Below are 15479 nucleotides of genomic sequence, written 5' to 3' on the forward strand. Positions count from 1 at the left end.
ACTTAATCAAGAAAATCTCTTGTACTAATTCTTAATTTATCAGTAAAATAGAATCGTATACTAGGTATTGTAAATCGTGTATTGTTGATGCTGCATTATTTTTATTTCAACTATAAAGTAAAATTGGAAATGTCGGCTAGTATGGAAACATTAAATTTTAATTTGTACATGTCGATTCGTACAAATATAAAATACCGATGTAGTCCTTAAATATCAATTACTTCAAACAAACATTTTTAAATTTTATTCGTCCCGTCACTAAATTTTTAAGTAGGTTACGATATCTAGTTCTCAACACTCATACAAGTGAAACTAGTCTTTTGCACTTTACTAAGGGTTTACTTTCTTCTTATGACTGAACGTTACCAGTTTTAACCGGAACATAATTTAGTAATTACGCATCAATGCGTATGCACGTTTTTTAATTTATTCGATGTACTTATTAGTACAAATGAAATACATATGTATACTATTTTATACGAACAAAAACGTAGATTCTTTAATACCCTATGTTTTTGGTATAATTCGTAATTTTTAGTTAAGCTCTAGTTTTAAAATAGTTTCATTATAACATAAAGTCTATACAGAGACTTGAAACCTACAGCAGCTTTATATGAAATACAAAATTACCAAGAACTAACACTACATACGAGTAATGTATTTCCAAATATTCCATAGCTCAGACGTCAAACACATCCCTCATGACACTTCAATTCAAAAACCTGGCCGAAAAAAAGCTAAAGAAAAAAAATGCCAAAATTCGAATTTCGAATTTGGAACATATAACGTACCTTGCTTGCATTGACTTTCCAGCTGCTGCAGGAGGTCGTTGGCTAGCTCCGCCCGGCTGGGCTTGCTCTCCTGCGGCGACGGCGGGTACAGCGAGTTGGAGAACTCGTCGTGAACCGCGTAGCCGCCGAGGCCGACCTTCGTTCCAGCGCCGGAAAAGTTCTTGAGCAGATCTGCCGAAACAAAATGTATTGTTAGAGAACACTCCAATGTTATATTATGTTATGTAGGGGTTCGCTTTGTACATTTTGGTGTCATATTTGCAAATGTAAACTCAAATAAATATTTAATTAATTATACTTTTGGAAGGACTTAGGAATCGATAAAGTACAGAATCAAATTATTTACCACCGTTTAAGACTGCATCCGATTTAATTAATAAATTAATATCATAAGTTATATCACAGAGAAATAAATTATATTGACACACAATATGTTGTTGATAGAATGATCGGTGATTTCAAAAATATTTTTCCTTTACTAAAATTGTTACATTCAACTCCGTAAAAAATTTATAATAATATAATAATTATTTAGAAATAAAAAAATGCAAAAAAAAATTAAACCTTACTTTGCAACAGTGATAACTGGAAATCCCTGCACAAATGACACATGCCGTTGCCTCTTAAACAACACATTTTTGACATAAATATTTAATATAGCCAGCAAAACAAACAACCAAATGAATCAACACTTGATAGAAGACTAATGTAGAACAATAAGTGCAACCTCAATGAATATATCGGAGAAGCTTCAAGGTAAGGAGCTTAGATAAGTAGTGTACAAAATACAACGAGAGAACCGAATACGTCAATATATATATGAAAGATATCTGTCGCACGATATTACGTCACAGTAACGCCCAGATGTCGCGATGTTCAAAATGTTATTTGATAATGTCAATATATCTACAGCTTACAAATTATCTTCAATAATTGTTATTACTAAATTAGAGATGCTGGACAAACAAGTATACAGGGTGTCCCACAGCCCACTATTGGTATACTAAGCGCGAAGGGACTTGGTAGTATTGCCTACACTGATCACGTAAAAAATACTTAAACAACAAAATTACGCCAAAAATTTATTGCTTAATTTTTCCTTAAAATTCATATTTTCGTCTCTACCTTCGCGCAGCCGACATATGTACCACTCCGCTAATGTGAGCATTTTGTCTATGAAAACATAATCTTAAACGATAACTCACGTGCAGGTGGCAAAGTTGAGCGGGTTGCTTGTTAGGGGTGTACAGTGTACACATAGTTTTAAGAATTCATCTATTCGTAAAAAAAATTCATCTGGAATTTTATAAGTATTTTTACGTACTCAGCGTATGCAAAACTATAACCTCCTTGGGGCTTAGTTTACCGTTGCTGGGACACGCTGTATAGTACATTTTATCTATTCTCGATAATATATCTGATTTTTTTTTCAAAAATTAAATAAATATTTTAATTAAAAAAAGAAAAACAAAACTTGGTCCATTAGCATTCAGAATTATCTTAATTAATTAATGTTATCAGATTTGATGATTGAAATAAAACGAATTTTAGAATGTTGCACTCAAATTTGTTATTTATTATTATTATTTTACTTCCCACCATCGTCCCACCTGATAAAAATCTGATAGTTGTAGGTATAATCAATAATAATCAATTTACCCAAAATTATTCTAGATTCAGAGATAAAGTATACAACCGACTTTATTACTAAGAAGCTCTCAGGATCAGTCTACAGCTAACTAAAAATTTTCAAGGAAAAGGTGAAAGATTAAAACAAAGGAGGATAGTTTTAAAATTGAAAAATATGCGATCAAAGACGTCACCCAATAAAATAAGTTCATAATAAATAGAATTATATCAGTAATAAAGCTTCCAAAGCGACACAAACAGGCAGTTATTTATTGTCCATCTTTATTTCCATTGCATTGGTGACAAGATAACCAGTGGAAAACATTTAACTCTAGAGATATCGATTCGAAAACATGAGCAGAGGTCCAAACAAATATGAATGTTTTCAAAGAAACTATGACGTCTTTGCCTTAAATATAAACAATATTCGGCCAATCACACGGAGAGTAAATGATTATCAAGACACACCCACGCTTTCAGCATAGCAACCTAGCTCCGAGCATTCGAATTTAACGACAACCTGCGTGATAGTTTATCATATTTACACGAGATCGTTACATAAATAGTGTTGTGGAATATTTGAGGAACTACGATGTATATTAGGCAAGTTATCACAGATTTTAACGCTATCTTAATTAAACATAGTTACAGAGGCAGGTTCATATTTTTGTATTTATGAAAATAAAACACGCCTTTGAAATTAACTGGGTCATTAGGTACCAAGAATAATGCCAGCTTATCATAGAAACACCGGAAGTAAATGCTAGTAGTGATCTTATTATACTTACTATACTATTGGGCAGCATAAATATTTTACAACGACGACATCATTTTCAGAAACGGGATTGTAACGATTCTGTTACTTATAGAAAGAAGAAACAAAAGTACACTTGCAGTTAAGATAATAGTTAAAGAGCGTGAGAAGAAAATTGGTATGACATACTACAAACATAAAGACTAACCACGATAGTACGAATTATTAAACAAACAAAAATATTTCATAATTTTATTTTATGTTTTTTAAATAAAATATAATTTTATAAATTTTTACTAGGTGCTATTCTGTACTAGGTATTAAATTGTTTTACTGTGCTTAGTAATTATTTAAATAACAATAATTGCTTCGAGTAAACATCATACACAATTTATTTAATCTATAAATCTTTGTTATGTTAGAAGTATGTATGTGTTCAGTGGTGAGGAGCTCGGCTTTCAAATCTATATATCTGGGGTTCGAGACCAGGCGAGCCTGTCGGAAATAAATTAATTTTTAAATTTATCTTCGCATGTTATTACATCACCACTGCTCTAAACATCAAAAGAAAACATCGACATACAACCATCACAGGATGCCCGCGTGAACATTTATGGGCTGATGATGATGATATACTCGTAACTCCGTTTTCCTCACATCCTAGTATAATTTAAAAACACTTCAATGACCGTCCGTACTTTTTGCTAATTATGAGAATGCTTAGAGGTAGTTAGTTCTCCTAGCCATAAAGTTACTGTTACATAACTACACCACTGACGTGCCAAGTACGCCGATATGATAGGATAAGATGACAATTATTGACCCCAGACTTATCAGTCATGAGGTGAGTTCGTGGGGGGCCAAGCAATCGCCTACACGAGAGCAGAGCAATCAGTTTATTAATTTTATAACGCATATTATAGAATGCGCATTACTATTGAAAAAACGACGTGTGGCACTCGGGGACTGCCGCGGTAAAGCTATTGCATGCTATGCCTTCAAGCCACACCTCCGCCCGTCGGAGTGGGGAGCGTGAGGTTTTTTCGTTACGGAATTTCTCGATTCGGTCCCCGCGCTCAAGGCCCGCGATAGAAGCTATGAAATAGCTTAATAAAAGATCTAACGTTTTAATCTAAGGAGCCATACATGTATGGCATATAAATTAATAAAATTTTAATACTGTTATCAAATCAAACAGACACTTAAAGCGTAGCTGTGCTTGGCTTGCACGTTTTGTGCATAGTAGTTTGCCATTTGTCTTTTAGCTATTATAGGTACTGTATTGTCGGTACTTCACGGTCCCATTTTTAAGCTTTTTAATATTCAGTTTTTTATAGTTCAGGATTGAAGGAATAAAGCAGACTTGTAAAAACCGCTAAACGGCAAGCCTCCTGTGATAAATTCGACTATAACTAGCCGGCGTCCGTGGCTTCTTATATTTCAGGCAGGCTTTCATCATCAACGAAAACAAAAATAATAATAATGATATGTATTTTCTTATTTACAGAGAAAAAAAATTATCTGGTTAACCAAATGGAATAATTTCGGAAGTATTCAAATAAAGCCAACATTGTATATGTGAGTGGATATAAATGTAAAGTAAGGTTTATTATATTAAAATTGATAAGATAACGACGTAGACATAACCTAACTTTAAAATAAACGAGAATAATCTTGAACGTGTTAAAATTAGATTTTTAACGAATGATTGTTAGCTATAGTCTTATTTCATCAGAAAACGCCTACACATTTTTAAATATACAAAAGAAAATAATATACAAATACAAACAGTTAGGAAAATAAGCCCCTACGATGAGTGTGATGACGTAAGCACTGATGAAGCTATAGGGCTGTAACCTTTTTAATATTTAACCGACTTCAAAGAAAGAAGGAGGTTATCAATTCGGACGGTTTTGTTTATTTTTTTTCACAGTTGCATTTGGGGGTAATATTGAGATTTAAAACCGTAAAGATACAATAACGGTGTCGTTTTCTGTGCCTAAATATGAATTTACAAGAAGATATTATCCGAATTAATACACCTTTTACTTTTACTGGTATAAAATACGATTTTATTAGTACTATAATTCGAAACCTTGTTTTTAACCTATGTACTTAAATTGCTTTAGCTTGATATTTGTACCTATTTTCAATAATTATTTTTAAAACGAAAAATTAAAGCAAATTCAAAAACACATATGTATGTAAGCAAAGATAAATTAATATATTAATTATATATTGTTAGACGAGCCTAGAACCTCTTCTTTTTCTTTGAGAATGAAAAAAGAAAACAGTTTGCCAGATAAAATATAATGTATATATTTTATGTATTTACATACAAATCATATTAAGTGACACAACATCATCATAAAATTAATATTTTCACCAAGAAATTGCTTAATAATAGTACCGTACATACCTAAATTTTCGGGTTAATTAAATTAAATTAATACGGGTTTCGCAATGTACGCGATGGCCTATGCCACCAATGGGTTAGGGTGGGATTTAGCCTTGTCGAAGTAGCGTTTAGGCCTGCTTCAACCATTGGGCTATAATTGGATGCATGGGAACAATAATTTAATTGTGTAAGTTTGTTTCCAAACACGTCTTTTAATTATGCTGAAGTCTAAAGAATGGATTAAGGATGTTCGTACATAAGAAAATGGTGTGGCTTTAATTGGCACTATCTCGTAATGACATATAGTATAGAATATTGCTTCCATGTCCATATAGGTCGTATTTTTATTCATCTAAACATTATCTTAATATCTAGATCGGTCGAATAGAAAAATGTATAGATTAATAAAATATACTGTTATATATGTATATCCGGATATGGTACATTTCGAAGCGGAATTAAAACCGGATATTATTTATTTATTATGTATTTTACATCATTACATCAAATTATTTTATATGTAAAAGCACCTTGAAATCCAAGAAAAGTCAAGGACGCTTATTTATAATTAATGGCTCCATCAGATTATTAATTTAAAAAAACCCAAGCACACAAGAAACTTATACAAAAACTTCAACTTTATTCTATCACGCAAATACTACTGAACCGATTACAATGAAATTTGGTATGTATGTAGCTGAAGATCCAGAATAAGACATAGGCTTTTTATCCCGGAAATCCCACGGAACGGAGACGGACGAATCGGAACGGGAGCTATGCGGGCGGAAATCTAGTGCATCATATAAATCTAAAGAGCTTATTTAGTGGAAGGCGGTAATCGACAGAAAATATTTTGAAATCGTTGGTTAGAACTTCGAATAACAAAAATATTTTTGCCTTGGATAAGATTAATATTTAAGATTTAACAAGGAAGGCTATATAATACAAGCAATGAAAAATGTTGAAAATTTCCTTCCTTACATTCCAACTAATGTAATATGTAGTTGAAAATGATTTATGTATTTAGCTTCGAATTGTAACTAAAATAATTATGAAAAAATATATTTTACAGGCACAACACTCTTTAAGAGTAATTTTTCGGAAATTAAGGAATCCTACTTTGGCACGCAATCTATACCAGACCATTTTGACATTTCTTTTTGCTCGTATTTTTGGTTATAATTTTTTTAAGAATAGAAAAATTCGATCAAGATAATCTTTCACCTATCCGGGGCCACGCCTTGACCTAGACTAGGCCACACGTGAGTATTGTACCGTATGTATGTAGTGAGTACTGTATCCGTAGCCTGTAGCCGTATCGGTGGTGATATGCTTCATTACTTATAGTTGGCTTGCATGTTTTAAACAGCGAAATGGACAAATTTCGGTACTCCAATTAAAACACCATACGGTGTCAAAAATACTCTAGTGGGAGTTGAGTAAGGCTGGTTGCAGAGCTTGACCGACCATCAGTGCGTACGTCAGTCGCGCTTGTCATATGTATGGAAATTCATAAAACCGTTCATAGCTAGACCGACCATACGCACAATTGTTGATGCGTATCGTCAGGACCGACCGCGACGGTACGCACTGATGGTCGGTCAAGCTCTGCAACCAGCGTACAGATTACTAAATAATCACTGCGTGTAATAGCGCATGATCAGTCAAGTTCATATTCAAGGAAAAAATAAATAAAACTTTAAAAGCTTTTAAATTCACTTTCTTCTAGTTATCAGATACACATTATTTATGTCGTGGTAGGTGCAATATTAAAAATCATTTAAAATCATCATCATGTAGTTACGAAGATATGTTTTACGTGGTTATTCTGTCAAGAAAATCTGGTTACATTTTTCTGCAATTTACACTTAAATATATTATGTGCATTAATTTTCACAGAACAAAAATCACACCAACTAAATATTTCGAAAATTTTCTGATATACCCTCTGTATATCCCTATAAATAAAAAGTTATATATTTTATTGATACGTGCCATCTACGCAACGTGTAAAATAACTTGTAACAAAGTATACCTATAAAATTAGAAATAATTCAATAAGACCCATGACTGTGATACACGCACTAAAATTTTGAACTCCTTGCCCAATCTCATTAGTCTGTAAATGATCACTAAAATATATTTATTCAACTTACTTGCCATCTCCACATTCAAGATTACCATAATCAACTAAGACTTCGAACTTATTACTTTGTATTTATAATAACTTGCAAATTAGGGTTTTGGTACAAGTTTCTATAGTAGTCGGAAGAAATTTAACTAATAACTTGATATTGTTATAATTTATATTTATTGCTTATAGCATCAGACAGGGATATTGTAGTGAAAGCACCACTCACTGTATTGATATAAATGAAAAAATTCACTAATATATAGTTCCATTTATCATAATTGATTGATATGTAATAATAGATAAGTGTAATGGTATAATAAAATTTAAAACGTGATCCAAACGTGATGGGATCATAAATAAAAGACAAATAATATATTATAATATTCAATGAGCAAATATAACGATTATTTGACCTTTATATAATTTATATAAAAAAACCTGAGTCATATGGATAGTTAAGACTATTATTAGGTATAAAATGTTATTTATACAGATATAAATAAATATATAAATACCCGAATAAGTCTTTAAATATGAATAACTTCTAATTCTATTTATGTATAAACAAAATACCACTATAAAGTGGTATTTTGTTTGTTATTATAAAATAAACGTAAATGAAACTGGTATTGATTCTCGAAGCTACGATTAACTGTGACAGAATTATATCGAAAACATTAATGAATGTTTTGCAACAAATCCATACTAATATTATAAATGCGAAAGTAACTCTGTCTGTCTGTCTGTTACTCAATCACGCCTAAACTACTGATCCAATTTTCATGAAATTTGGTATGGAGATATTTTGATACCCGTGAAAGGACATAGGCTACTTTTTATCCTAGGAAAATGACACAATCCCGGAAATCACGGGAACGGGAACTATGCGGGTGTTACTTTGAATGCGCGGGCGAAGCCGTGGGCGGAAACCGTGCCGTGGGTGTCATATAAAAGAACCAGCTGTGCCCTGCAGTTTAACATTTGTACAGTGTGAGAGTGTACTAGGCACGCACACGTATAAAATACGTAAAGACACGTATTACACTTAAAAGAACTTAGACGGATAGTTTGTCTATGCCGTTCCGTGACGTACTGACTCCCGGGGCGGCGCGGCGCTTGCATAGTAGCTCGGTGAATTATAGAAATTAGATAATAGGTAATGCCACTAGATTACCGACAGATGGATCTTAAATATATTTGAAATATTTTGTATTATACTACAACGCGTAATTAATGAAATAAAACAACACTGCAATATTTGGGTATTAAATATTGAATTGGGTAGAAATTTGGTAGGGTAGGTAGTGTTTATGGAGGATTTAGAGGTAGATATATGTTGACCCGACCTATTGGTAATATTCCTGCAAAATTTGAAGTAAATTCATGCAACTTTTTGAGTTTAGCCCACACATACATACCTACAGACAAAAATTCTAAAAATATTTTTTTGGCTTCGATCGTGCGTGATCTTAATCGATATTTTAGATAACGCCCCAAGTATTCTTCTCTCTAAAAAATGTGTCAAATTTGATTTTCCTACGATTTTATTGTATGTTAAGTCTATGCCTTTTATATTTACTTTTGACTTTACGTATATAGTACAAAAAAACAAAATTAAACATATGTATTTTAAATTAAATTGTAAAAGCCACATAAAATGTACCAATCTTAAATTGACTTATAATCGCAACATTCCCAGACTATAAATTTTATCTTCCGCAAGTAGCTGTCTGGTTTTTATTAAACTGAAATAGCAGACATTTATTTTTAATTTATCTTTACTATTATTACGATACGCTGATACTTTTTACGTCTTAAACGATAAGATTTATAGAGATAATCTAATATTAATGGTCAAACGTAGAATACATATTTATATGTATAATATGTTACCGGAAATGTATGAAATGAAGGAATTGTATACAAATCCTAGGAAATGTGTACAATTCCGATACCATTTAGGAAATGTATAAAATATTGTTTAATAAACTATTTAATGCATAGATATCCTAGGAAATGTATAATCTTCCTCGGAATTGTATATAATTCCAATATCGTATTAGGAAATGTATAAGTAAATGATTTCTGTAATAAAACAAGTTATTTTTTTTTAATTATATCTACGTTACATATCGAATATTGAGCACTTATTGAGACAATCGGGTAACAGTCTTACCATAAAATAATAATAATTTGTTCATATTATCTTACTAATAAACATTTCTTAAATCAACTTATATACGGACCGCCTAGCCTCCTTGGTACAAAGGTTGACGCGTGAGCTTAGAACCGAGGGGTCCTGGGTTCGATTCCCAGTGGAGACGAAGAAAAAAAATGTCTCGGTCTGGCAGGGCAAAGAAGGCTGATCACCTACTTGTCCCTAAAGAAAACCGATCAGTGAAACAGATGTATAATGCCCCTCACCCCACTAGGGGACATAGGACTTCACACAAATCAACTTATATTCGTCTTTTTCCAAAATTCTACAAAAAGACGGTCGCGAGCCGACGGAGCTCCACTTCGTGGGGCTCCTATTTCTGTGTAGTTTTAAAAAACACGAACCTAATCTAACCCACCCCCTTATCCAAACCAAAAATTTCTGATTACGAATTTTCGGCATATTAAAAAATGCAATTTCCTAGAAAATATGTATAAAATAATTTATTTTACACATTTCGGTGCGATTATTAATAGATTGTAATATATATGTTGTAATATATACAGAACAAGTTAATTTTCAAAAAAGGTTGGCCTTTTTGTGGCGTTTTACCCACGGCCGCGGCGTACGCAAAGAAGTAGATGCATATTTAGTTAGTACATTAAAACTTTTTTTAAGTAAGGGTCGCCTGCCCATGAGCATTCAAGGGTGTTGGATAGCCATATTTACAAAGTTATATCCTACAGGATACAGGTTAAAAAAAGGATTGATGAGGGCACTATTAGAGTAAGGAAAATTAAAGCGTGAAATAAATTCCATTCTAGGCTTATATGCAAAAGGCATAAATTGCGTTATTACACAGGCGTGCTTTGGGGCAAAATTTAGACTAGCGACATTCTTCAAAAATATAAACGATAAATTAATTAAGATTTGTTATCATTTGAATTTAGTTACTAGTATACTAGTATAAATGCCATTTTTCCGATTAGCTAAAGTTAAAAATTCATTTATGGGTCAAGGTATACGCTTTTACAATAGAATTCCTCACAATATTAAAGAGTTTAGTAGTTCTAAATTTAAAACTTATATAAAAAATGTATTAGTTCAGAGAGCGTACTACAATATTCAGGAATATATGGACGATAAAAACCCATGGAGGGTTGTCGCGTAAAACCACAAGACAGTTCATTGGCATATTATGATATATTATGTAGTTAGATATAAGTTTCATATATTGTAATATTTACATGATTTTAAAAGAGCAACTATGGAGTTTCTTGCCGATTCTTCTCCATAGATCACTGCTTTCCGAATCGGTGGTAAATGTTAAAATAATTATGTAATGACGATTCGAAAGTGCTACTAAATAGTAGTCTAATTGAATAAATGAATGTTTGAGTTTGAGTTTACGTATGTGCAGTTCGGATTAATGTCCTCGTTTTGGTGAAATGGAAAGTAAATGTTGTCTCGCGCATTCTAAAGTGACGACTCAAACGTGGTTATTGCGTCATGTATTTAGACCCGTACGTGCTCAATTTAGATCGACATAAACTAACGTAACTGTTGCTGTGGTAACATTTATGGTTAATTGTAGTGTATTTCATAATTTTCAGTAGTCTCCGATTTAAGTTTAAATTAAAATTTGATGAATATGCGCCCACGCATATTCGATATGTAACGTAGATATAATTAAGATAAAAGTCAGTCGAGTATTGGTACGAAGACAACACTATAGATTATTTTAATTGTCTAGTTGTATATTGAAATAATTGTCAAAATGTGCAGGGTATTTTTTGTATACTTTAAAGTTAAGTAACATGTTTTTGCATTATAACTTGACTTCAAAATAAACTACAATTGCCCAATTAAGAGGTCATGGGGTAATTGCAATATATATCACAAGTACCAACCTTCATCGGTATTTAATAGGTCGACTTCGAGCAGCAAAGATCGTTCATTAGATGTTAGCAGGTCGTCGGCCGAAGCCAGCGACCAATCCCATTGATTTGCACTCATCCTTGCAGATGTTTGAATTCTGAAATGTTTTACATTGTTGTTTTAATAACATTGTATTATCAGGCAACTTGATATAAGTATTCAACGCGTCATATTTCTGCCTTCAATGCAAATATTTGTAAATCTCACAGCACCTAAAATTTTATATTGCCTTAGTATAATATAAATGAATTAGCAACTAAAATCTGACATTAAATTACTCAAAATTCATAAAGAATTTGAATTAATCAAAGTATATTTTTAATACAGTTGTGTATTAAATAACTTTCACAAAATCTAATTAGGTAGGTAGTTAACCAGATACATCAGTTAATTAAAATTTCAGATATTATATATCAATACATATATACAGTATATATAACAATCATATTATGTAGTATACATAAAAAATATACTGTATATACTTGAACAGACATTCCACTCATGTTAAAAAAATGAAAATTAAGTCGTCACCATCATTGTAATAAATAGTAAATTGTTAGCATACAAAAATACATAGTACCATAGTTGATTTTTTAGATATTTTATCACAACATAAAATAGATATATTTGTATCTTACCAGGGATATAAATAAAGGTCGAGATAGATCGAGGTCCTTGAGTGGTGATGGTATTTGCAGGTAAGGGACAAAGCTGTCCTGTGGAGACGCCATTTTGGCACTAAAAAAAGAAAACATTAATTTCATGAGTTATACTATATGAAGTACATATATTTTAAAATTATGGAATATCGTCACTTTTAATAATGTTGTAAATTTTAAAACCTTTGTGAGACATCAGCTGCTAAACATGACACTCTCATTTAAGGATTATAAAAGAGAATCATACTATTAATATTATATAACAGTACTATGATGTGTATTTATATTTTTAGTGAGGAATGAATGACCCTTTAATGGCTTTGCAAGCATTAATGGCGTATGTGTAATATTTGTATGTGTAAATCATAAGAGGCATACAATGTTAAAATTATTATTACGTTTACTTAATTGTTTCAAAGAAACATTTATTTTATGAATAAGCTACAATAGACATAGATTAGAACTATTCCTAGTTATCAATGTATACTTATATTCAAACTCACAATCTAAAATGATAAGGTATCACTATCAATCATAAGCAACACTGAATGAAGTATCAACGTTTTTTAGTCCATTATAACTAAATATAGGTAGATTACATTCTTCTCTTGAAATTAATCGCTTCAATTTTTTGCTTATATCTTAACATTATTGTAATATAAACAACAATTGTTTCTTATTACTTGTGTACCACATATAGAGAAGATTGACAATTGTTAATCCATACTAATATTATAAATGCGAAAGTAACTCTGTCTGTCTGTCTGTTACTCAATCACTTCTAAACTACTGAACCAATTTGCATGAAATTTGGTATGGAGATATTTTGATACCCGAGAAAGGACATAGGCTATCTTTTATTCTTCTATTAAATATGTACCTCGAGCGAAGCCGGGGCAGACCGCTAGTTAGTGATAAATGTAAGATAGCAAAATTATTAAATTACAAAAATACAAAAACCAATTGAAATCTTGACAAGAAATGTTGAAAAAAATATTGACATACATAGTTTTTTTCAATTATAACTTTGATGTGTTTACAAACTAGGCATAGTACCTAATTATATTTCAATCAAAATATAAATTGAGGTCCACATTGTTATTGTATATAGAAATATGTTATTTTAAGAAGTCATAGTCATAGCATCAACATCCATTGAAAAGTTATTACATAATTCCAAATGTATATTAATTGGATGAAAAAAAAACACAAGAATAAACTGGTAAATACCACACTGCTAGCCTTTTTAATACCTACTTCTTGAAACAATATTTTATCATACTTGCTTAACTGGCTAAAAAGAGCCAATTCTTAAATATACACAACTAAAATGGAGCAATGGTCTTCAATAGTTTTTTTGTTGCATTTTATTCATCTCCAAACGAATAGCAGAAGATTTATGTTATTTAATAACTAGCGGTCCGCCCCGGCTTCGCTCGTGGTACATATTTCGCAATAAAAAGTAGCCTATGTTCTTTCTCAGGGTCTAAAGATTGTCTGTGCCAAATTTCATCAAAATCGGTCCAGTAGTTTATGAGCCTATTCGTAACAATCATACAAACGAACAAACAAACAAAGTTTTCCTCTTTATAATATTAGTGTAGATAAAAAAATTGTAAAAATTTGAATAGGATAGGTTCTTTTTCTCTATAACATAGTAGAATAAACACGCGATAAAGTTATATGATTGAATAAACATATCCAGAAACAACTTCCTTTACATAATCATTTGTGTTGATAAGATTGAAGACTCACGTAATTTAATTCGGAGATCAACTCAGATAAATGAACGGATTTTATAGATTACCCTTAGTCAAACAAAAACTACTATTGATAGCTTAAACCAAGTATCTCAAAGCTTAATAAAATGTCAGACATTTTTGAAAATGAGCCAAATATTGAACTACAGAATCTTGTATATTAAAGTATAGTTTAGTATATTTTAATTTTTATTTATTTATTATTTATTGATTTAACTCTTTAATAGTTGTACAGAACATTTTAATATACATTACATTGAAAGAATAAGTTGAAAATGTAGACTTTTTATTATTCATTGAAATATAATTGGATTGAGGAGAGGAGGAAATCATCTGTTAAATCATAATCACGATCAAGGTATTCAAAATTGATACCTTGGTCATGATTTTGATATATATGAATAGTGGTACTTTCATATCTTTTTTAATAACTACATAATATTATAGCTGTAATGGTCTGCTTATAAATTATATATTTTACGATACTTCACTCAACAATGTATTAAGATTCATAACAACACCACTATTAAACTTAACTTTAAACTTCTTTTATATGCAAAGAAACAGTAATAAAAAATATAAAACATTTTTATTGTGTAATAACATACTTTGAATGTCAGTTTTTAATAAAACATAATTTTATAATAATTTTATACATAATTTTATATTGTTCATAATTTTATCACCAGATTGACATGTTCAAATATGACTTTATACTATTTCTAAAAAACATATTTCAAATAAAAAATCTTTACAGTTTACACTAATTAATAAATATAGGCAGAAAATACACACAATCAAATCCTCAATACTCATTATTACAAAACCTATATAAGGAAAACGGCAAACAATTCATAGAAATGTACAGACGAACAAGACAATGGTCATCATCATCATCATCATCAGCCCATATACGTTCCCACTGCTGGGACACGGGCCTCCTATGAGGGTACAGGCCATAATCCACCACGCTGGCCAAGTGCGGGTTGGCGGATGACACATGTCGTCGAACTTTTTAATTCTTCGACATGTCGGTTTCCTCACGATGTTTTCCTTCACCGTTCGAGCAGTGGTGATGTTACAACATGCGCAGATAAATTGAAAAATCAATTTATTTCCTGCGCGCTCGCCTGGTCTCGAACCACGGATTTATCGATTCGAAGTCCGAGGTCTCACCACTGAGCCACCACTGCATACAGACAATGGTCATTAAAACCCAATTACAAATTGCAAGAGGATATAGTTTATATGAATGTAT

The 15479-nt window shown here is 31.5% G+C and overlaps 1 protein-coding gene across 2 annotated transcripts in view; it reads right to left on the bottom strand.

Moving 5' to 3' along the window:
• LOC123694147 (activating transcription factor of chaperone) overlaps nt 1–15479 on the bottom strand; it is a 32059-nt gene that overhangs the window by 12015 nt on the left and 4565 nt on the right. For both annotated transcript variants that reach the window (XM_045639464.1, XM_045639465.1), the window contains exons 2-4: nt 12441–12540; nt 11775–11899; nt 792–962 (exon numbers count right to left, since the gene is read on the bottom strand). In XM_045639464.1, coding sequence (XP_045495420.1) covers nt 792–962; nt 11775–11880 — 277 coding nt within the window. In that variant the 5' untranslated portion in view covers nt 11881–11899; nt 12441–12540. The remainder of the gene's footprint in view (nt 1–791; nt 963–11774; nt 11900–12440; nt 12541–15479) is intronic.

Source organism: Colias croceus, chromosome 9 (assembly GCF_905220415.1).
Source record: "Colias croceus chromosome 9, ilColCroc2.1".
Classification (NCBI taxonomy): Eukaryota; Metazoa; Arthropoda; class Insecta; order Lepidoptera; family Pieridae; genus Colias; species Colias croceus.